Below are 24668 nucleotides of genomic sequence, written 5' to 3'. Positions count from 1 at the left end.
TCTTATAAACTACTTCAGCTACCTCTCTCCACCAAGCATACTCTGTCCCTTCTCTGGGGGAAAATCTTGCCCCATCCCAACAGACAAAACTCCAGCCATCCTTGAAGACACAGCTGGATGATTACCTGCTCAGCCAGAGTTTTCCTCTTAGAGGCAAAGAGAACCAGTTCACCCCTGTGCTTCCATGGCTCAGCCCTCTGCCTGTGGGCCCATCAGAGCGTGTACATACCCTCTTCCCTATGAGATTAAGAACTGTTGGAGGAAAAGGACCAAATTGTGCATCTTTATATCCCCCACCCCCCATAGCCAGACCTGCAGTGGTCGCTCAGAGAATGCAGCCTAAATGTTGGTATGAGGAATATAATCGTGTTTCCTTCAGGTAAAATACTGCATTGGGTATATTCTGCTTCCTATACAGCTGGTAAGACTTGAAAGAAACACATGAAGAAAGCTTTTTAAAAAGCCCATTCAGATCAAGAAGATGGTGGTATATATACGCAATGGAATACTACTCAGCCATAAAAAAGAACAAAAGAATGCCTGGATGGAACTAGAGACTCTCATACTAAGTGAAGTAAGTCAGAAAGAGAAAGACAAATACCATATGATATCACTTATATCTGGAATCTAATACATGACACAAATGAACCTTTCCACAGAAAAGAAACACATGGACTTGGGGAACAGACTTGTGGATGCCAAGGGGGAGGGGGAGAGAGTGGGAGGGACTGGGAGTCTGGGGTTAATAGATGCAAACTATTACATTTGGAATGGATAAGCAACGAGATCCTGCTGTATAGCACAGGGAATTATACCTAGTCATTTGTGATGGAACGTGATGGAGGATAATGTGAGAAAAAGAATATATATATATATATATATATTCTTGGGTAGCCAAATATGTATATGAATGACTGGGTCACTTTGCTGTACGGTAGAAAATTGATAGATCACTGTACAACAACCATAATGGAAAAAATAAAAATCATTAAAAAAAAAAAAAGCCCATTCAGTTAAAAAGTTTTATCTGACAATTTAGGACAAAAATGTCAACAGCACAAAACCAGGGTATTATTCACTACTCATCTGGTGAATTCATGAATTCCTCCCAGGAAGATCTTCCATTTTAACATATATTGTAATGTTTAGTGCTATGGGCCTTTAAGAAAGGTAGCAGGATTCTCTACATGTACCATATCTCCCCGCAGAGATGCTGAAAAGATGATTTTTCAGTGTTCCGGTACTTTTGGCTTTCCTCTTTCAACATGAAAGGCACAGAGGTCTATGTCATAGAGCAAATAAGTACCTTTGATCTGCACAAAAATCCCCAGCAAATCTCCATCACCAGAGCAGGTAAAGCTGAGGACGACCGTGTACCCCTGTGTGTCCTCTGAGGGGGGCTTTGTCCAAAGGCAGCTGCTTCTCAAGGCAGACGGACCCAGCGCAGAGCGAGAAGGACGGAAGGGTGGGAGATGCGCACCATCCCCAACAGCTGTCGCCCCTAATGCTCTTTGACTGTGGTCCTGCCTGAGTCACACTGAAAAGCTTTTAAGACGTCCCTCTGTGCTCCTTTGTGTATGGCAGATGGGTTTGACTATATATAAATGGGTTACGTTCATTCCGTGGAAGCCTGCTCTTGGCAGGTGGGGTGTCCCTATCTGGAAACGGGCACGCAGGTCCTAGCGATAGACTTCTTAGGGTAATTGAAGACGGTTGCTTAGAACGAGCGACGGCTCTTTCTGGGACAAGCAGAGGTGGTGAACAGAATCCTCGTCCCGCACCATTTGTCTGTCAATTCTCATCTCATTTCTCATCTCCATCACTCCTTAAGCCCTTTCTCTGAACCTCAGCCCATTCCTCATCCTCGCCTCTCTTCACTGGGGTAGGAGAGGATGCTGAATTTTACACCTTACTTGGTAATAATCATTTTAAAAACAAGAGGCTTTAGCACTTTTATTTTTTTTTGTCGCAATGGCTTCAGCAAAATGGCCATGTGAAAATATTGATCATTCTGGTCATCTTCTGTGTCCGTTCATGAAACCAGTGGGGATCCCTTGGGCAGCTTACTAAGGGCGTAGATTCCTGGAAATGAGGATTTAGAAGGTCTTGGATGGGGCCCCGGGATCTGCCTTTTGAACAAGCACTACCAGGTGATTTCAATGCAGATGCTGCCTACACTTAAAGGAACCCTGATACAGAGAAACTCGCATTGTTTTTTCATGGCCAATGCTATTTCTTTATATAGAAGTACCATAATATGTTGAACTATATTTATTGTGATGGGATTTTTATATGGTTTCTCTGTTTTCACAATTAATAATGATGCTATACTATTTGCCTTTTCTTTCCAGCATGACTCTCTGCTTCTTTCGTGGAATGCTGGCTTCAGAGACTTCATCTCGAAACACTCACACCCAGCTCTGTCCTGCTCTTTTCCAAAATGTGTTCTTCCCTTGCTCTTATCAGAGACTTCCCCATTCTGAGAAGACCCACTTCTGTGGCCAAAGTGACTGTCACTGGAGTGGGCATCTTACCCACATGGTAACAATCTCATTACTGTGATACAGGAAGATTTTCTTCTAATATGTTTTAAACTCACACATTTTATCGAATAGAAGATGCTTTCTCTGTAAGATGTATCTTTATTTTATTTTTTTAAATTACTCAATGAATTTATTACATTTATAGTTTCACAAAGATGTGTCTTTATTTTATGTATTGCTAAGAAAGACAAGATGCTGCCCATCACACTGTGCCCATCACACCCCAATTTAAGAGATGCTAATATTTAAAAAAAATGCGTTTCTTGACAATAATATATAGTCTTTTTTTTGTTTTCTTTTTGAGGCCACACCTGTGTCACATGGAAGTTCCTAGGCTAGGGGTCGAATTGGAGCTGCAACTGCTGGCCTACGCCACAGCCACAGCAATGCTGGATCTGAGCCCCATCTGTGACCCATGCCATAGCTTGTGGCCACACTGGGATCCTTAACTCACTGAGTGAGGCCAGGGATTGAATCTGCATCCTCATGGATACTAGTCATCCTCAAGGTTCTTAACCCCCTGAGCCACAACAGGAACTCCAAATATAGTCTTACTTTTGGGCAGTGTATTTCTCAAGTACCCCTATTATTTGAATGTAACCTTTTTGTTCTCTGTCTTCTACATCTGTCAACTTCTTTATTATCATCTTCCTCTGTTCACCAAGAGACCTTCTGCAACGTTTCTTCCACACTGATTCTAGTTTTTGCGACACCAATTGTGTCATTTCTACATTTTCATGTTGATTTATATTCTTTAATATCTTTTCTGACTTCATTCAAATAACTGAACATTTTTGCTTCTCAGCCAGGCCCCTCTTCATCTCAATCTGTTATATCATCTTTGGTCTGTTCATGTGGAATCCATGCTTTCACAAATCTTATTCAGAATACAGCTAGTTTCTATAATGTGAAATTTCTATTTTAATCCTTTTCTGAAATATGCTTTTCTTTTTCTTTTAAGGCTGTCATCTGCATCTTTCTCACTGCTACTGGCTTTCTTTAGAGGGCTCATGACTAAGGAGACAGTTCTGGTGTTCTTGCATAAAAGGAGCATATGGATTCTTCTGGGGTCCTTCCTACAGTCCACCTGTTTGTAGTTAGAATCCGCTTCTCAGCTTTTAAGTTGGGGAGCTGACTTATGGACATAGCCTCTAGATGTGGTTTTGAAATCTTTTACTTATTATGAAGCTGCTGATCTGAGCAGGAATCCCTGCATCTTGCTTCCTTGTCAGCCTACTGACTAGGAGAGTTTGAAATTATTTCTAGTTCTTAAGTTGTTAAAAAAAAAAAAAAAGTAAATGGAAAGCTGCAACCCCCAGCATACAAGATATCACTGGCTCTTCCAGCCTGTAGCCCTTTTAGTTGCTGACTGAATATCCTGAAATTCCTATTCACGTCTGTCTGCAGATGTATTACATTGCTCAGAGCTATAATCTGGCAATTGCAACGAGATGAGAGGTATTCATCCAGGCAAGGAAGCTGTAAAAGAGCTCCTCGTTCTCTTCATACAGGAGGAGGTCTAAGTTACTGTGCTTTGGTGGGCAAGGCACACACATCAGTGGGGAAGGGCTAGAAGTATCCTACGGCACCAGAGGCCCCCGCCCACCAGACTCTGCTTTCAACAATTGTTTTCAACAAGACTGCTGGGAGTCTCCTAAGTGCTAGGGATATTCTGAACACTAGGGAAACCACTGTGAATGAGAAACAAACTCCCTGCTTACATGGGACTTATATTCTAGTTGGAAAATATACAATAAATAAACAGCTAAAGATAACGATGTCAGATGGAGATGAAAGCCATGGGGAAAACCAAGCAGGGCAGGAGTCAGGGACCCCTGGGGAGGGTGAGCTGCTGTTCTCTGGAGGACGGTGGGGGCAGGCCTGAGGTGAGGAGTGAGGAGGGGTGAAGGCTGTCGCTCTCAGTGGGTCTCTGCTGTGCAACCTTTCTAACTTCCAGTACTAAGGAAAGTTGGCCTCTCTTTCTATGTTTTCACGCATCTCTCTTGGAAAACAGAGGAGAATGAATTGTGCTCACTTGCTTTTCTGCCACCATGAGTCAGAGGGCCTCAATAAGTATCATTCAAAATGGCCCAACTACTCTGTTAAGGGGATGGATCATAATTTAATTAGCCCATCTTCTAGGCAGTTGATCCTTGAACAACAGAGGTTTGAACGACGTGGGTCCACTTATACATGAATTTTTTTCCCCCAGTAAATACCACAGTACCACACAACCCTTGGTTGGTTGAATCTGTGGATATGGAACTGCAGATACAGAGCTGTGACACTGGGACTTGAGCATCGCAAAGTCCCTGGTCTATCCACACTATTTTCAACTGTCTTTATTTTATGTGTGTGTGTGTGTGTGTGTGTGTGTGTGTGTGTGTGTGTGTGTATTTAATTTTATTATAGTTGATTTACAATGTTGTGTCAATTTCTGTTGTACAGCAAAGTGACCCAGTCGCACATGTGTGTGTGTGTGTGTGTGTGTGTATTATATATACTTTTTCTCACATTATCTTCCATCATGTTCCATCACAAGTGACTAGATAGAGTTCCCTGTGCTGTACAGCACGATCTCATTGCTCATCCCCTCCAAATGCAACAGTTTGCATCTACAAACCCCAAACTACATATATATTTTTATTTAAAAACATTTTTAAGGAACTATTTTATAAGAAACAAAATACCCACACACGTAAATATACTCCCAGTTTCCTGACATTCAAATACCTTTGACTTAGATATTTTCAGTTGGAATAGAAATTACTATGACTAGGAGCCAGGCAGTCAGGGAAAGCCGTCTGGGAATACGGACGGAGAGCCAGAGAGCAGGAATCCCAGTTCAGGGGCCGAGGAACGGGAGATGAGGGAGGAGCAGGAAGGCGCCAGTGATGGGGAGGACTGGGTGCAGGGGCCTTTGCAAGGCGGCCTCGCTCCTCCACCTTCACCCCCCACCCCCCGATCAGGGGGCCTCATCTCCCCTGGCCCCTGTGGCCACAGCCAAAGGCCTGCTTATCAGTCTGATTCTAGCCAGGGCTTTCGTGAGAGTTAAAAAGAACATAAGCCAACGACAAGAGAGAAGCAGGTCGAGGGCTCCGTGAAGTTCAGTAGCGGTGCTCCTTTAATCAAGCAGATATTAAAGATACGGCTTATGAAAAACAAGAAGCAGATGGCCCTGACGGCTGGCTTTCATCCATTGAAATAGAACAGGAAAAACGAGACTTTGCTGTGCCTAAGACTGGGGTTGTGCTGAGGTTTCCAGCATCCAGACAGGCAAATGTCTGGACAGCTGCTTAGGGCGGGTCCATGCTTTGAAAAAACTTAATATCGCAGCGTTGCTGGTGACTCCGTGGTTGGGGCAGCCGACAGGTGGCCATCTGTTTACCAGTGGGCAGAAAAGCTCACTACCAGCAGGTAGTCACTGCTGAGCAAGAGATCCAAACCCAAAGTCAAGTCTGCCACGTTCACAACCTCTGCAAAGCAAACTGGCCCGGGAAGCCACCGGCACAAGCAGCACAAGGAAACCTCCCGTTCGCCTCAGGTGACCTACACAGGACCCTACAGGACAGCTGTATTCCGAGAGGTTTTATTCGGGTTCATTTCAACGTCTTCAACACCCTGAGATAAATAAACCATTCGCTTAGAAAGCTCTTTCATTCTTTCCTAAACAGGAAAGGAAACTAACCAGGAATTTTGAGCCATCAATTGTCTACCTGAAAACTAGTTGCTACTTGCTTATTATTTACTTTTTTTTTTTTTTTTTTTTTTTTTCAGGGCCGCATGTGCAGCATATGGAGGTTCCCAAGCTAGGGGTCGAATTGGAGCGACAGCTGCCAGCCTACACCACAGCCACAGCGATGCCGGATCCGAGATGCGTCTGCAACCAACACCACAGCTCATGGCAACAACGGATCTTTAACCCACTAAGCGAGGCCAGGGATCAAATCTGCATCCTCATGGATAATGGGTTTGTTACTGCTGAGCCACAACAGGAACTCCCTGCTTATTATTTTTTTAAAAAAAATTCAGCTAATACTTGTATTTGTTACAAAAGGTTTGCAGTGAAAAATAAACAAATCTCCCTCCCATACCTCTTTCTTCCAGAGCAAACTCCCATCTCCCCTCTCCAGAGACAAACATCGGTACCCATTTCCTGGATATAATCTATAATATACCTAATTGTGCATGTGTGTGTATCACACACACACACACCCACCCCCACACACCCTTACAATTTTTTTTTATGGCCTCACCTGGAGCATATGGAAGTTTCCAGGGTCAAAGTGGAGCTGCAGCTGCTGGCCTACACCGCAGACACACCACCACCAGATCCAAGCTGCATCTGTGACCTCCACTATAGCTAGTGGAAATGCTGGATCCTTAACCCACTGAGCTGAACCTGCATCCTCAGAGACCATGTTGGGTTCTTAACGTGCTGAGCCACAACGGGAACTCTACCCTTGCAATTTTTAAATTTAACATGTATTTAAAATGAACAAAACAGGAGTTCCCACTGTGGGTGCAGTGGGTTAAGAATCTGACTGCAGTGGCGTGGGTCATGGCAGAGGTGTGGCACAGGTTCCAGCTGTGGTTTGGATTCGATCGATGGCCCAGGTACTTCCATACGCTGCGAGTGTGGCCCCCCGCCAATGAACAAAATACATGAAAAGCTCCGAGACATACTGCAGTAAAGAAACCTGTTTAACTTCATCAGCAAATCCCAAACATCTTTGACTTCCCTCCCTTGCTTCTTTGGTGTGAATGCAGCCAGGACCTGCTGGGTCAGGTGTTCCTGGAGGGTGTCTGCTCTGAATGGTCTGTGCTCGAGCCATGCTGGCTGTTGCATATTGTAAATGTCACTCCTTGGAATATACTTCATTAAAGGCTGTGTTCAAATGTTTTAGAAAATGTGAAATGTGTGGGTGAGTTCCTACAGAGGCAGAAATAATGGGTCCAGGTTAAGTAAAGACTGAAGGAGGTGAGAGAAAGGCTAATTTATACTTAGTTGCCTTCAGTGATTTGGTTTCAGTTTAGTATGGATGGAGCAGCCAGGAAAGGGCTGGCTTCAGCTCATGACAGAAGAGGATCATGAGAAATTCATTATGTAGAGGAGAAAGCTTTACTTTTTTTTTTAAACTAGGAAATATTTCAAACATCAGTGCATTTTTCATCTAAAAAATTTTTTTTAAAATTTTTTACACGTTAACTTTTGAGCACCTGAAATTTAGTTGCAATAACTGTTTTCATATTTGTGTCTGCTAATTCTAACTCCTTGGTCAGTTCTGGGTTGGTTCCAGTTGGATGATGGTTTTCTCCCTCAAACTGGACTGTATTTTCCTGCCTGTCTGCATGCCTGGTAATCTTTGATTGGACGTCAGGCTTTTGTCTTGTTGGGGGTGGATATTTTTGTACACGCAGTCATGAGCTCTGGTCTAGGACACAGTTAAATTACTTGGTAGCAGTTTCATCCTTTTGGGACTTGCTTTTAAGATTTATTAGGCAGGACTTGAGAGGGAGCCTACAGAGATCTCTAGGTTTCTTTTTCTGTGCACCTCTCTCTTCCCTGGTACTTTGTCCTGCCAACGTTGGCTGCCTTGGTCTCCCCCAACTCTTGTCACCATCACCTCCTTCCTGAACTCAGGGGCTTCCTGGGCTTCTCCTGGGTGTCCCCTGGGTGCACCATGGCCTGAAGGTCTCCAAAGACAGGGTGCACCCTGCTTGCCTTTCACTTCTCAGGGAGCCCTGCCCTTCACTGCCTGATGTCCAGAGTCTTGCAAAAGGTTGTCTTTCGGGTTCTACCCTTGTGTTGTTGTTCTTGCTTCAGGCAGAAGGGTAAGGCGAGTCCCTGTCCTTTTTTTTTTTCATTGTAAAGTTTATTCTCCTCTTTTTCTTTTTCATTTGCCTTTCCTTATTTTCACATTGGCTGTGCTTAGTTCGCTTGCTGTTTTCTTTGTGGTTTATTATTTGCTTTGAGGGGGGCAGCTATTTGCTGCAGGGCAGCCCTTGAAGAGGTGAGGTTACCATGATAGGGCTGTCCTGTGGTTTCCACTCAGGCTATTGACCTCACAGTCATTCTCTCTCCAAACTGCAGCATCCTCTGCCTGCAGCCACTTCTTCCCGGGCTGACTATGTCCTTTCTCTTCATCCTCCATGACTTAGAAGTCTCCTTAGGCCACAGGTGCTCTGGGTGCTAACCCTGTGAGCATTTCTGCTCAAATGACTACGGGTGGCAGCTACTGGTTTGCTTCTTATCTGTTCCCATTCCTATTTTACTAAAGATCTGTGCATTTTGTTTGTATGCTTATTTCTTAGGAATAGTGAATATTCAATTGTATCAAAGGGTACTTTTGGCTTCTATTACAAACTATTATGTGAACAGATAGACCTTTCTTTTTTTTTTTTTTTTTTTCTTTTGTCTTTTTTTTTTTTGTTGTTGTTGTTGTTGTTGTTGTTGCTATTTCTTGGGCCGATCCCGCGGCATATGGAGGTTCCCAGGCTAGGGGTCGAATCGGAGCTGTAGCCACCGGCCTACGCCAGAGCCACAGCAACGCAGGATCCGAGCCGCGTCTGCAACCTACACCACAGCTCACGGCAACGCCAGATCGTTAACCCACTGAGCAAGGGCAGGGACCGAACCCGCAACCTCATGGTTCCCAGTCGGATTCGTTAACCACTGCGCCACAACAGGAACTCCCCCAGATAGACCTTTCTAATGGATAACCATCCTTGTTTTTTTAGGGCACAGCCTCATGGGTCATGATGCATTATTCTTTTTCGGTTTTTTTTTTTTTTTTTTTTTTTTTGTTTTGTTTTGTTTTGTTTTTTAGGGCCGCACCTGCAGCGTATGGAGGTTCTCAGGCTAGGGGTTGAATTGGAGCTGCAGCTGCCGGCCCACACCGCAGCCACAGCAACTCAGGATCCGAGCTACATCTGCGACCTACACCACAGCTCACAGCAATGCCAGAACCTTAACCCAATGAAGGAGGTCAGGGATTGAACCTGAGTCCTCATGGATACCAGTCAGGTTTGTTGACCACGGAGCCACAGCCAGAACTTCATGACGCAGTATTTTTCAAAAACATTCTCGAATCCAATTTTGGAGCATTTTACTTATGATTGAAAAGAACTCTCTCGGGGGAGGGAGTGGGATGGACTGGGACCTGAGGTTAGTAGATGTAAACTATTACATTTACAGGGATAAGGAATGAGGTCCTACTAGAGCACAGGGAGCTCCATCCAGTCTCTTGGGATAGAACATGCTGGAAGAGAGTATGAGAAAAAGAATCTCTATCTATATATGGATGACTGGGTCACTATGCTGTACAGCAGAAATTGATGCAACACTGTAAATCAACATTACTTGAAACATATATGTAATAAGTAAATAAAAGCAGGAGGTGGAAGGACCAAGGGTCCGTGAGAACTCACTACACCACTGACTGTATGTTAACTAGACTTCCAATTCTGTGACATAATACATTCCCTTTTTATTTATCTTTTTTTAAAAAAAAGAACTATTTGCACTAAAGCGGGACTGGGCTGTAATTTTCTTGTGCTATCCTTCTTTGTTTTGGGTGTAGTGTTCTGGCCTAATTAAGTGAGATACTCTAGCATTGGCTTTTTTGGTTTGTTTATTTGTGTTTTTAGGGCTGCACCTGTGACATATGGAAGTTCCCAGGCTAGGAGTCAAATCAGAGCTGTAGCTGATGGCCTTCACCACAACACAGCAACACGGGATCCAAGCCATGTCTGTGACCTACACCACAGCTTATGGCAATGCTGGATCCTTATCCCACTGAGCAAGGCAAGGGATCGAACCTGCTTCCTCATGGATACTAGTTGGGTTCGTTAACCACTGAGCCAGGATGGGAACTCCAAGAGATACTCCCCCCCCCACCCCCGCAAAGTATTTACTCCCACCACTTTTCTCTGAAAATTGGCTGAATTTTGTTCATAGACTTTAAGCCCTAATCCTTTCTCTTGATAATCTTTAAAGACAATGACTCCTGTTCAGATTCAGTCTATCAAAGGTATTTTTCGGTATTTTGAGCCCTTTCCTCCTAATTTCTAACTAGAGAACTTCTCAGAGTATGCATTGAGGAAACCATGAAAGATAAAGAATTAGTCTGCAGCGAAATCCCTATCACCTTTGGATTTGCAAAATAACCTAGGGACAAAAAAGATTATTGCCACATCATTATGCTAGTAAAATGCAATAGGATTTTCAAAGTCACACCAATGATATGATACTTGACAATAAAAGAAAATACCTAGGGAAAAAAAATCAAATTAACCTTCTCTCAAGAAGTCAATGGCAAGTTTGACTACAGCCATCAAAATTCCAAGCCTGGGCAAACCTTTCCTTGAAAAAGACACATGCACCTGTATGTTCACTGCAGCACTATTCACAACAGCCAAGACATGGAAACAACCTAAGTGTCCATCGACAGATGAATAGATTAAGAAGATGTAGTATAACTACACAGTGGAATGCTACTCAGCCATAAAAAAGAACAAAATCATGCCATTTGTAGCAACATGGATGGAACTAGAGACTCTTATACTAAGTTAAGTAAGTCAGAAAGAGAAAGACAAATACCATATGATATCACTTATATCTGGAATCTAATACATGGCACAAATGAACCTTTCCACAGAAAAGAAACACATGGACTTGGAGAACAGACTTGTGGTTGCCAAGGGGGACAGGGAGGGAGTGGGATGGACTGGGAACTATATCTAGTCACTTGTGATAGAACATGATGGAGGATAATGTGAGAAAAAGCATGCACATATATATATATATGTGGCTAAGAATATATATATATATATATGTATGTGTGACTGGGTCACTTTGCTGTACAGTAGAAAATTGACAGAAAACTGTAAACGAAGTATAATGGAAAAAATAAAAACCATTAAAAAAATTTCAAGTCTGAATTTTCTGAGGCAGATGGGAGGGGTTTTCCCCTCTTATTTGTACCTGACTTCTTTTTTTTTATTTTTTAATATATTTATTTATTTATTTATGTTTGCTTTTTAGGGCCACAACCGTGGCATATAGAAGTTCCCAGGCTAGGGGTTGAATCAGAGCTACAGCTGCCAGCCTACACCCCAGCCACAGCAACAAAAGATCCAAGTCTTATCTGTGAACTACACCACAGCTCACAGCAATGCCGGACACCTGACCCTACTGATCAAGGCCAGGGATCAAAACTGCATTCTCACAGATACTAATTGGATTTGATTCTGCTGCACTGCAATGGAAATTCCACTGACTTCTTAATTCACAGAATTAGGGACATAGGATAAGGACATGAAGAAAAAAGTTAAAAGAAAAACCCAGCATCTTGACAGCCTTCTCCTTCTTTCCATTTATAAATTTTAAAGACATTTAAAATTCTTACATATATTAAAGATAGAAACATATCTCAGAACACATATGCTAGGAAAAGGAGGCAACTGATGGATTCTAGAACCAATTCACGTACTTCCACCCCTTGCAGCGGCGTTTAACAGCGGTTAGAATTTGCTAAATGAGGACTCGGAATGAGGAAAAAACAAAAGAAAAGAAAACAAAACAAAACACTTCAATTTCCCAGGCAAAGTGTATTGATTAGTATAGGCACGCAAATTAAAGTTAAGACATTAAAACCCTTCTGATTATCCATAATCTGCTATAACCCATATCAGGAGGAAAACCGACCTGCCTACTTGAGTCACAGACTTTACTGCAGGGATATTTTCTCCAAGTCTCTCCCTTCCATTCTAAACGCTTCAGTATTTCTCTGAGCTTTGTAATTATTTGGCAGATGGGGGGAATTTTTCAAAGGCCCATATGTTTATTATTACCTTTGGGCAATTCCTTAATTAGATTCTTATTTTTCCCCCCACCAGATGACCGTTACACATCATTTTATTTATAGCATTTAAAAGCATTTAATGATATTAGATACTTAAAGATCTGTTTTGAACTAGGATACAAGGTTTAATACGGAAGATAAATGGCCTGTGGAGCTCCCTTCTCACATGTTACTCCATGCACTGGTCCGTAAAAATGAGCACAGACGAATGGGATGTATGGACACCAGATTCTAAAAGTCCTTTGTTTAGAGAAAAGCCATGTCTACATTTACAGGGGAAAAAAAATACTAATAAGGAGTACTAGATTACTCTTGGCAACGTAGGAATGTCTTTAAGGAAGAAAAGCAGCTGGCCATTGGGCTCATTTCTCAGTCCCTGAGTTTGGAGGGTGGTCTCCTCCTGGCATCAGGGCGGTGGGTGGGCAGAGCCAGTGTGCCACAACGGGAAGAACACCTGACTCTGAAGGCACAGACACACCCAACGCCAACAATCCCACGACCTCCTCTGGGAAGAACAACCCCATCTCGAAAACAACTCCAGTAAAGAACCAGACAAAATCAGTCCTCTACTTAACATTCTCCTTCCAGGGTCCTCACCGCCATCGGCATCCGCTCCCTGTTTGTATTTCTCACATCACAACCACCCCAGGAACTGCATAGGTTTACTCTGAAGTTCTTAGACAATGCCATGTTCCATTATGACTCCATGTTTTGCAGAGGTTCTTGCCTCTTCAGAGTTCCTTTCACGGACGTCCTTAAACCTGCCTTCTATTTTGTTTAGATTCCTAATAGATACTCTGAGTATATCTGGGGTAAGTGAGAAGCTACCACAATAGGAATGCAACGTGAGTTTTCGGTCTTTTGGATTTAATTACATTTGGATTGGTGGTGAAGAAATCGCCATTAGGGAAATCTCTCTCTGTTGGTTCAGCTGGAGGCTGGCAAAGTAGAGGATCATTCCTAATCTTGAAACTAAGCCCGGATGCTAATTTTGTCTTCTGTGAAACAGATGATTTAAGTGGTTCTTAAGAAGGAAAATAACTCAATACACTAAAATTGGCACAATTTAAGTTCAGTGCGAATTATGCTGAAAGATTTCATATATTTTAAACTTGTCTTAGTTACAAAACCAACCTTACCTCTTGAAATGATTCACCAGGACGCCAACCAGTTCTCCAATTCGACTCTCGTGGGTTGGCTGTTTGCTGAAGAGGCAGACAATGAGGTCTTTGTTGTCCTTCGTATGGAACACTACGAGTTGGTCCTTTCCATTGGAGACGCTCAGACCGGTCAACTGAAAAGAGACAAAGCGTGGAAAACTCTTAGGATGGTTCTCAAAAGAATGAATTTAAAAATATAGCCCGTCATGGTTTTAATTCAGTAACTCTGACGACATTAATTGCTATCAAGTTTCATGACACCAGCAGATGGAAGGAAAGAATAAAGAACAAAAATGAACAAAATTAAAAGGAGAAAAACAAGAGAGTAAACTTAATACAACAAAGAGCTGGTTCTTTCAAAAGATAAATGAAAGTGCTAAACCTCTAGTCTGAAAGAATGCAAGATGTTAAGACCTAATTACCCATATCAGGAATGGAAAGGGGGCTATTACTACAGACCACATAGTCATTAAAAGGACAATAAAGGACTGTTCATACCTTTACGTGCATAAATTCAACAACTTGGACAAAACCACACAATTCCTTGAAATTCCTACAAACTATCAAAACCCACCCAATGAGAAACAGATAATCTGATTACTGCTATATTTATTAAAGAAATTAAATTTGTAGTTAAAAACCTTTCAAAAAAGAAAACTCCAGGTTCAGATCATTGCACTGGTAAATTCTACCAAATATTTAAAAGAAGAAATAACACCAATTCTCCATATCTCTTCTAGAAAATGGAAGAGAAGGGAATACTTCATAACTCATTTTCTGAGCACTGTCCTGATGCCAAAAATAGGCAAGGCAGTACAAGAAAACTACAGACTAACATCTAATATCCTTCATGAACATGGAAATAATTAGAACAGCCAACAAAATATCAGCAAGTTGGATCCAAAAAAATCTAAAAGCAACAATACATCTTGACTAAGTGGAGTTCATCTAAGATATGCATAGCTAGCTTGGTATTAAAAAAATAATTTAATCCATCATAGCAACAGAATTAAAAAGAAAGCCACATGATCACATCAATTGATGCAGAGAAAGCATGTGACAAAATTCAACATCCACTCATGACACAACTCTCTCAGCAAACCAGGGTTAGGAGAGAATTCAACCTGGTAAGTGACATCTACAAAAATGCCACAGCTAACGTCATGCTAAGTGGTGAAAGACTGAATATTTTTCCCAAAGATCAGGAGCAACGTAAGTATTTCTACTGTTATGCTGCTATGCAAAGTCATACCGGAAGCCCTAGCTAGAGCAGTAGGCAGGTTAAATACCTTAAACGGCATTTAGATTAAAAGGGAAGAAACAAATGACTTTATTTTCAGATTACATGATTATCTATATAGGAAATTCCAAAGAATGTACAAAATACCTCTCAGAATTAAGAAACGGGTTTGGCAAGGTCACAACATGCAAGTCCAACAGACAAAAATATTTCTAAATACCAGCAATGAAAACCTGGAAACCGACATTTAAAAACAAAATCATCTACGACAACTCTAAAACCAAACCAGAAAGACTGAGATACAAATCTAATCAAATGTGTGTAGGACCTGTACGCTGAAAACTATGAAATGTTGAAGAAAGAAATCAAGCGAAAATGCTAATGACAGGAATAAAAGACAATCTAAAGAGTGAGAAACAATGTGTTTTGTGGATTGGAAAACTCACTACGGTTGAATATTGCCAATTTTCCCCATGTGATCTATAGATTTCATGCAGTCCCAACCAAAGTCGTCCCAGCAGAATTTTTTGGAGATATCAACAAGCTGATTCTAAAAATGAATTCAGGAGTTCCCGTTGTGGCGCAGTGGTTAACGAATCCGACTAGGAACCATGAGGTTGCGGGTTCGGTCCCTGCCCTTGCTCAGTGGGTTAACGATCCGGCGTTGCCGTGAGCTGTGGTGTAGGTTGCAGACTCGGCTCGGATCCCACGTTGCTGCGGCTCTGGCGTAGGCCGGTGGCTACAGCTCTGATTAGACCCTAGCCTGGGAACCTCCATATGCCATGGGAGCGGCCCAAGAAATGGCAAAAAGACAAAAAAAAAAAAAAAAAAATGTATTCAGAAAGGCAAAGGAGCTAGAATAGCCGAAACAATTTGAAGAAGAAGAACAAAATTGGAGGACTCAAAGGAGCTCATTTCTTACTTACTATAAAGCTCCAGTAACCAAGACAATATAACTGTCAAAAGGACCGTCAAGGGGATAAAAATGGATCACCGGGAACCGAACGGAGAGTCAGAGTCCCACATAAACATGACCAATGGATTTTTCACAAAGCTGCAAAGGCACTTCAATGGAGAAAGGATGATCTGAACATTTGGATGACCCAGAACACCTGGACGTTCAAGGCCAAGAGATAGAAACATTGACCTAAATCTCACACCTTATGAAAAATTAATTCAAAAATGGATCCTAGCGCTGTGTAAAATGTAAAACTAGAGAACTTTTAGAAGAAAACATAGGAGAAAAACCTCTGTGACTTCGGATTGGGCACAAGATTTCCTAGAAAGGACAACAACAGCAAAACACATAAAAGAAAAAAACTGTTAAATGAAATTCGTAAAATTTTAAAATTTCTCTAAGAAAGACATTGATAGAATGAAAAGGCTCCTCCCAGACTAGGAGAAAATATTTGCAGAGATTTAACAGATGAAAGACTTGTATCCAGGAGTTCCCATCGTGGCGCAGTGGTTAACGAATCTGACAGGGAACCATGAGGTTGCGGGTTCGATCCCTGGCCTTGCTCAGTGGGTTAAGGATCTGGCGTTGCCGTGAGCTGTGGTGTAGGTCACAGACGAGGCTCCGATCCCACACTGCTGTGGCTCTGGCGTAGGCCGGTGGCTACAGCTCCGAGAACTTCCATATGCCGAGGGAGTGGCCCAAAAAATGGCAAAAAGACCAAAAAAAAAAAAAAAAAAAAAAGAATGAAAGACTTGTATCCGGAATATATAACACACTCTTCAAACTCACAACAAGAGAGCAAACAAGTCAATTTAAAAATGGGTAAAAAAGGGAGTTCCCTGGTAGTCTAGTGGTCAGGACCTGGCACCTTCAGTGCTTGGTTTGATCCCTAGTCTGGGAACTAAGATCCCACATCAAGCTGCTGCATGTGCTGGCCAGAAGAAAAAAAGAAAAAAGGCAAAAGATTTGAAGTCGCTTCACCAAAGAAGACCCATGGGTGGCAACTAAGCACATGCAAAGATGCTCCACATCGCTAGTTTTTAGGGAAATGCGAATTAAAACTACAACCAGCCTATGGCCACAAACCTATCAGAATGGCCAAAATAAAAACAAAACCAAGAGGAAGAAGAGCGGCAAAAATGACAATACCAAATGCAGGTGAGGATGTGAACAACCGGAACGCTCACACGTTGGTGGTGGGAATGCAAAATGGTACACTGGGAACACCATTTGGCAGTTACTCAAAAAGTTAAGCAGAGAATTACCACATGACCCAGAAATCTCGCACCTAGGCATTTATCCTAGAAGACTAAAAACTTAGCTTCAGGGGTTCTGTCGTGGCTCCGTGGTTAACGAATCTGACTAGCATCCACGAGGACACAGGTTCTATCCCTGGCCTCACTCAGTGGGTTAAGGAGCCGGTGTTGCCATGAGCTGTGGTGTAGGTCCAGATGTGGCTCAGATCTGGCGTGGCTATGGCGGTGGTGGTGGTGGTGTAGGCCGGCAGCTACAGCTCCGATTCGACCCCTAGCCTGGGAACTTCCATATACTGGGGGTGTGGCCCTAAAAAGCAACAAAACCCCCCAAAACCAAAAACCAAAACCCAACAACTTAGGGTCACACAAAAACTTATACATGAATTTTTATAGCAGCTCTATTCATAAGTGGTTCACATTGGAAACAGCCAGACTATCCATCCATAGGTGAAGAGATAAACGGTGCTACATCCATACAATGGAATGCTATTCAGCAATGAAAAGGAATGAACCAATACTACAAACTATTGACATGTAACGCCACAGCTTAATTTCAAAGGCATCATGCTGAGTGAAAGCAGTCAATCTCAAAAGGTTACACGCTATATGACTCCTTCTATGTGATATTCTAGATCACAGTTGTCAGGGTTTGGGGCCAGGGGGAGTCCACTACAAAGGATTTGGGGAGGTAATGAAATGACTCTGCAACCTCATTGTGGAGGTTGTTATAGAAATCTACACACCCTATCAAGATCCACAGACCTGTACACCATCATCACCATCAGAAGCCAGGTTTATTTATTAAACACAAATTAAAAAAAATATATATATAGCTCCTTGGTTGTTTTGCTCCCTAGATCTACTTTGGTCAATAAAGCCGAGCCCAAGTGATTTCTTTCTGTGGTTTGATCGTCTAGTGCAGAAAATACCAAAGTGCCACCTCCTGGCCGCCATAGGTGCTGGCATTTGGTCTGGCCATCAGCATTGACAGGATGTCCTCTGTGGGCAGAGTGCCAGGCAGCTGGGGGTGGCGATGGCAGTACCCGAGATGCAGGAGGCATAATCCCTATTCTAGGGGGAATTCATAATCCGGCTGGATGAGTGGAAGAGGAAAACATCTGACAAGTGAAGAACACAGTTCTTAAACTTGAGAAGTCATTTCGTCCTGTGCCCGGATTTTACAGAGACGGAAACTGAGGCTCATCGAAGTTAAACATTTGCAGACACTGAAACTGGAAGTCAGGCCCACAGACTGACCTGGGGCCATGTTCTTTCCACCACAGTAGAAACGACATGTACAAATGAACATAGGCTGCACAAACAAGTATCCCTACCTATCAAATAAGTAAATTTTCATAGGAGGTGAGTTGAGGTCTTAGGTTGGTTTTTTAAAATATTAAAAAAAACAACAACCACTTTTTACAGCTGCACCTGCGGCACACGGAAGCTCCTGGGCTAGGGGTTGAATCGGAGCTGCAGCTGCTGGCCTACGCCACAGCTGCATCAGATCTGAGTGGCATCTGCGACCTACACAGTGACTTGTGGCAATGCTGGGTCCTTAACCCACTGAGTCAGGCCAGGGATTGAACCTGCATCCTCATGGATACTATGTCCGGTTCTTAACATGCTGAGCCACAATGGGAACTCCATCTTAGGTTGATTTTACAGAATGCTAGAGTCGGTGCTCAACAGAGAGAAAGGAAAATATTCAAGAAATTGGAAATCATTTCACAAACCTGTGTTGATCACGGGCTTTCGGAGGCCCTGGGTCAGAGACTCTACCAATCTCTCTGCCACTTTGATGTATGCCATCGAGATGATTTTTATGTGATTAAATTAAAACAATCGTTTTCATTAAAAAACATTTTCTGGCTACAATGCTTCACTCTCATTTGATTATTTTATATGCAAAATGCAAAAATTGACATTATGTAGCACTTTACAGGAGAGCTTGATTAAAGCCGAATAAAGTGAGAATTCTAACGGCAGTAACTCTGCCGGCATATCCTAGGCAGGGATGAACAGCATCCAGGATGCCTGTTTTGTTCTGGGAGACAGGATGGAAGGTGGGGAAAAGCAATGGAGTGTTTGATAAGTTCTCTAATAAAAGTGCAACTCCTAATCACTTGTGGCAGAACATGATGGAAGATTTTGTGTGTGTGTGTGTGTGTGTGTGTATATGTATGACTGGGTCACTTTGTTATACAGCAGAAACTGATGAAACACTGTCAATCAACTATACTTTCATAAAAAATATTTAAAAAAAAGTGAAACTCCTTATCAAAGCTTCCCCCTACTAGATGCCTTCTTTTTTCTCATAGTCCATGAGATCTTGATGCTATGATAAATCTAAACCTTCTTCCTTTTCGGTTTTGAAGATTTTGAAGATTCGAGCAGGGCACACGGCCATCTCTGAGGGTAATCCATCTCCACTCTCCCAGACTCTCTTCCGTGCGGAGGATCAGACGGTGAACGCAAGGAAGCAAGTAAAAAGGTAACATTTCAAAGGAGAAGGCTGGCCTGAGGCGTCAGAGCAGATGCTCTCCTTGGCAGGAAAGCAGAGAGAACTAGAAAAGGAAATTTTGAACTTGTATTCTCATTTATGAAGTAAAGTGTGGAAGAGGAGACCAGTATTAGAAAAAGAGATCATTCTGAAAGATAAACAGGATAAATTAAAAACACAACGGAAGCAGTCAGTAAAAGAACAGACACTGCAGAAACAGTCAGGGAATAGCTGAAGAAAAATTTGCAAAGTCAGAGAGATTTGAGTCTCTGGAGAGAAAAGAGTCAGGGGTACCAGCCCAACTTCATTAACAGAGAATCATAGGGAAATGCAACCCAGAGAAAGCTCTGAATTTCTAGAATAAAGGGCAAAAAAAATTTCAAGTATTTAGGCACAAACTGTAAGTTACCGACACAGGAAAATAACATTCAGGTTTACGTACTTTTAAAAAAGTTGCTTCTTCGGTCTGAAAATGTAGCAAGGTGTGGGAAGAGGAAAAGAAGGAAACATTAATTCTGGCATCATTTATAGGAGGAGTATTTTATTTTGGTATGGATGAAGAGATCAGTTTAAACATTTAGCAGTAGCCATTATTAGAATTAAAAAGAATGTATGACTTTCTGAGAAAGACAAATACCATATGATATCACTTATATGTGGAATCTCAAACATGGTACAGTTGAATCTGTCGATAGAATAGAAACAGACTCGTGGTTGCCATGGGGCGGGGGGAAGGAGTAAGATGGACAAAGAGTTTGGGGTTAGTAGATGCAAACGATTACATTTTGAATGGATAAGCAATGAGGTCCTGCTGCATAGCACACGGAACTATATTCAGTTACTTGTGATAGAACATGATAGAAGATAATATGAGAAAAAGAATATGTATGTGTATGACTGGGTCACTTTGCTGCACAGCAGAAGTTGACAGAACATTGTAAATCAATTACAATAAACATTTTTAAGAAAAAAAAGAACGTATAACTTTCCAATCACTCATAAAGAGAGAATAAAACTTGAACAACATAGCAAGTAGAAAAAAGAAGGAAATAGCACAGAAGCATTCAAAATAGAAAGTGTTTAAATAACAAATTTAAAGAAGCAAAATATTGGGAATTCCCATCCTGGCTCAGTGGTTAAAAACCCGACTAGTATCCAGGAGGACATTATGAGAAATTAACATTTGTCATTTCGTATGGATAGATTAAGCAGTTTGTGAAATGCATGCTTTCACAGGAGACTATGAATTACGAAAACTGACTCAAAGACAGATGAAATAATCAAAATCAATTCATAACTAGGGGGAGAAAACATTTATGTGGTCAGAAGACTCTCCTCAATGTTACTGGGCACAGCTGCAGGTATAGGTAAACTTTCAAGGTCTAGGTAATTCCTGTGCTACGGAGAACACTCTTGAACAGAAACAGATAGATACCAGCCTGATTCATTTTATTTAATCCCTGTAGCAAAACCTGATGAAGCTCTCTTTCACACACACACCCAGAGACCAGCCTCACAGGTACAGATACACATCACTGAAATAATGAACAAACGGAATTCAGCAGGATAATACACCATGACCAAGAGGCAGAGTCCACAAGGCGAAGGATGGTTCACGAATGAGAACTGCGTCAACATCGCTCAGCTTATTACTAGGTCACGTGTGCGTGTTCTCGACGTGCTTGTCCCACGAGAATCATCTCCTTGCTTGACAGCTTTTACTTTTTCAAGGCAAGTATGACGTTTGTACTTGCAATGTTTTTATTTTGCAATGCTCCACGGTATAGCAGAGTATTTCTCTTCAGAGTAAGCTGGTACTACTCAAAGTGCATTTATTTTTATATCATCACTACAATAGTAGTTTTAACATTTTTCTAACCACCGATCATCTCTGGCAGCAAAGCACGGTGGAAAAAGGAGAGAGCCGACTTCCTCCTCCGTAGAAAAGGATTACTAGACGAAACCCAAGCGTCATGACTGAGCGTGGAGATTTTCCCTGCATTTTGTAATACAATTTTTAAATGACAGAGACTAAGTGGGTTGACAGATATCATCTTTTACTATTTTTATAAATAGAGGTAAGAAGAAAACGAACTGGAAATTAAAACACATGACCCTACTCACACCAAAATTTTCCGTATATCTTAACCCCTCAGGCAAGTGGGATTTTTAAAATTGAATTTTATGTATAATAAAAGTCACAAATTTTTTTTTCTTTCATTTCTGGTCACCCAGCGGCATATGGAGTTCCCACGCCAGGGATCAGGTCCAAGCAGCCATCATGACCTAAGCGGCAGCTTCGGCAATGCTGGATCTTGAACCTCCTGTGCCGGGCCAGTATCGAACCCGCATTCCAGCGCTCCCAAGGTGTTGCTGATCCTGTTGAGCCACAGCAGGAGCTCCAAGATTCACAGACTTTTAAGTTTTTAGGTGGATGATTTTTGACACCCAAATCAAGATACAGAACACTTCCATCATGCCAGAGAGAGTTTCCTCTGAACGTTCTTTTTAGGATTTCGTTCTATATTTGTAAGTCAAATTGGCTAATTTAGCTCTTGAGAGCTAAAAAGATTAGCTCATTGCATAGACCTAGAAAGCCAGGGGTTCACTGTAGTGAGAACAAACTCATGAGGTACTGAATTTTCTCTTTATCTTTTCTCTATTTTCATGAATTGTTCCATTAGGATTATGAGAATTTTACAAAGAAAATAGTTCATCTTTGAAGGTGACAAGCCAGTCAAATGCTATAACGGTAATCCTAAAGGAACTATTTAAAACATAATAACAGGAGTTCCCTTCGTGACACAGAGGAAACAAATCTGACGAGGAACCACGAGGTTGTGGGTTCGATCCCTGGCCTTGCTCAGGGGGTTAAGGATCTGGCGTTGCCGTGAGCTGTGGTGTAGGTCGCAGACGCTGCTCGGATCCCGAGTTGCTGTGGCTCCGATTGGACCCCTAGCCTGAGAACCTCCATATGCCGCAGGTGCAGTCCTAGAAAAGGCAAAAAGACAAAAACAAAACAACCCCAAAAAGTAAATTCTAGAATCTTAAACAATAACTTCAAGAAACTGAAGATTTCTGGGAAATATGAGAATCGGGAGAAAAAGCTCTGACATCTTATGACAGAAGATATAATAGTGTGATAGGCCACGAGCCTTGAGCACTTGTTATTTTGAACAGAATTACTCTTTTGAATGGATCAACTCCTTCAAAGCAACAAGGTCTGACCAGGGAGGAGAACGCACGCTTTTTTACAGGGCCTCCCGCCTAGTTTTCACTCTGGGGCCTCCTTGCTCCAGACTTGCTCCCAGGAAGCCGCTACCCCACGTCCTGCTGAGTTGGGAGGATGCCCTGTCTTCTGCGGTCATTGCTTTCTGTCTACACCTCCGAGGGACCTCATTAACGTGGACTTTCCCCTCCTCTTAGGGATGTGCTGAACACGCAAAGGCCTTTCATCAAATTGGACCGATCACTTCCTTCCTACAGGTATAAGCTTGTATTCTGATACACGCACATGGCCTTTTGGAGTTGCTATTCATAGAGACTAGAAGTAGACCCCGTTCTTTGGTTTGCCTGCAGAGTTATAATATTTATGCTCTTTTGATCTCAATTAACAAATTGATTCGGCTGCTCAGTGATGGAGAACATTCTGTTCCTTCTGTTTTCCATTCAGAAACTTGGAAGACAGATGCTCTGACTTTTCGTAGGATGCCTGGTGACTTTGTTTCTTGTTTTGTCTCTCTGTTCTCTGGTCATCTGTCTCAGACTTTCTTCTTCTCTTCCTTTTCCTCTTTTTCCTCCTCTTTCTTTCTCTCCTTGGCCCAACGGGGTACAAACCAGAGATCTTACTGTACAGATTTGTCACGGAAACGATGCACGGTTTGGGATAACTAAGAGTTTCTCTACGAACAGTCATCATTTGGAAGCCACAAAGTGCTTGTGCCCTGACGGGGTAGGAGGGCTGACGGTCCTGAGGTCGCTCTGCTTTGAGGAACAAGCCTTTCAGGGAGGTCAGGTGTCGATTCTTCCGTCAGGGCTCCTGGTACAGAGTCCGCCCAGTCCCAGCCCCAAATGAGCGAGTGTATAAAGGGCCCAATGATCTCAACCCCCTGTCGTTTTGAGGGTCTGTGTCTTCCGTCCAAGGCCCTAGACATAGTGGAGCGAAGGTGAACTGGCCCCACCGTGCCCTTTCTAAATCCCTGCGCCCTGGAATCCATGAGCATAATACAATGGTAGCTTTGTGTTTTTTTTACTCCACTAAGTCTGGGGTGGTTTGGTACCCAACAGCAGTGGACTGGAATAAAAATTGGGAAGCGGTGAGGTGCCACAGTCACACAAGTCCTGAAACAGTTGGCACTGCGTAGCAGCTGGAAGAGCCTTGCAAGGAAGGAGCCTGCTGGTGGAATCACGATGGGCTTTAAGGAGGCGATGACGAGGGCCTGAAGGAAAATATTATTTCAAGCTCCATGTAAGAAGATGCTTGTTACAACGCGGCACAAAATTGGACTATGGGAAGTTGTATGGGAAGGCCAAGAAGAGAAAGTGTCTGTCGCTACTTCAATGCCCTAGAGAAGGATTTCTAGACAGGAGGCCGGAAGTACCATCTGGCTGCGTCTTGCTGTCTATGAAAACACGTGCGAGGAGAGAGGTGATCTAATACAGAACTGTTAGGCTTTCATGCAAAATTTAAAGAAAATATAAAGGAGCCTGAACTTGCTGGGTTTGAAAATAAAACTGTTCCTTATTTCCTGCTTCTCCAGATGGCAAATGATTCTAAAATAGAGAAAGGAACGAATCCAGAGTGAGATCTGTCAAAACCTCAGAAAGAGCTAAGGCAGTGATTCATAGAAACTTCCAGCCAGATTAAAGGCCCTCTAAAGATCTTCAGAGCAGGCTCTCTATCAAACAATGGGGCTCCTAAGAGTCTGAGGGGCCTTGTCCCACAGCAGCTCAAGTTTACCTTGCAGAGATCCGTGGGCGTGGTTTTAGGGGATTATAAACTGATACACAGTAAATCCACCAAGATTTCAAGGGAATTGTATCAGGTTGGACTGAAAGGGACAGAGGTGCTACAAAATGTGCAGGGGTGCTCTTGGAGCCCCAACCTGGCAGGTAGTAAGCAGACTAAGAAGGCTTCTCAGT

At 42.5% G+C, this 24668-nt stretch overlaps 1 protein-coding gene across 10 annotated transcripts in view; it reads right to left on the bottom strand.

Moving 5' to 3' along the window:
• The window catches only part of MYO1D (myosin ID), a 368579-nt gene that overhangs the window by 102895 nt on the left and 241016 nt on the right, over nucleotides 1-24668 (bottom strand). For 7 of the 10 annotated variants that reach the window (XM_021067447.2, XM_084985190.1, XM_084985191.1 and 4 more), the window contains exon 21: nucleotides 13549-13703. In XM_021067447.2, the coding sequence (XP_020923106.2) occupies nucleotides 13549-13703 (155 nt within the window). Of the gene's footprint in view, nucleotides 1-12135; nucleotides 13434-13548; nucleotides 13704-24668 lie in introns of those variants that run through there. The other 3 variants (XM_021067449.2, XM_084985197.1, XM_084985196.1) reach the window with 2 other exon arrangements.

Source organism: Sus scrofa, chromosome 12 (genome assembly GCF_054392235.1).
Source record: "Sus scrofa isolate SSC_HxYL_T2T_F1_AM1 chromosome 12, Sscrofa_HxYL_maternal_Yorkshire_Landrace_v2.0, whole genome shotgun sequence".
NCBI classification, from domain to species: domain Eukaryota; kingdom Metazoa; phylum Chordata; class Mammalia; order Artiodactyla; family Suidae; genus Sus; species Sus scrofa.
Note: the sequence above shows the minus strand (reverse complement) of the source record. Positions and strands in the feature narration are given on the sequence as shown.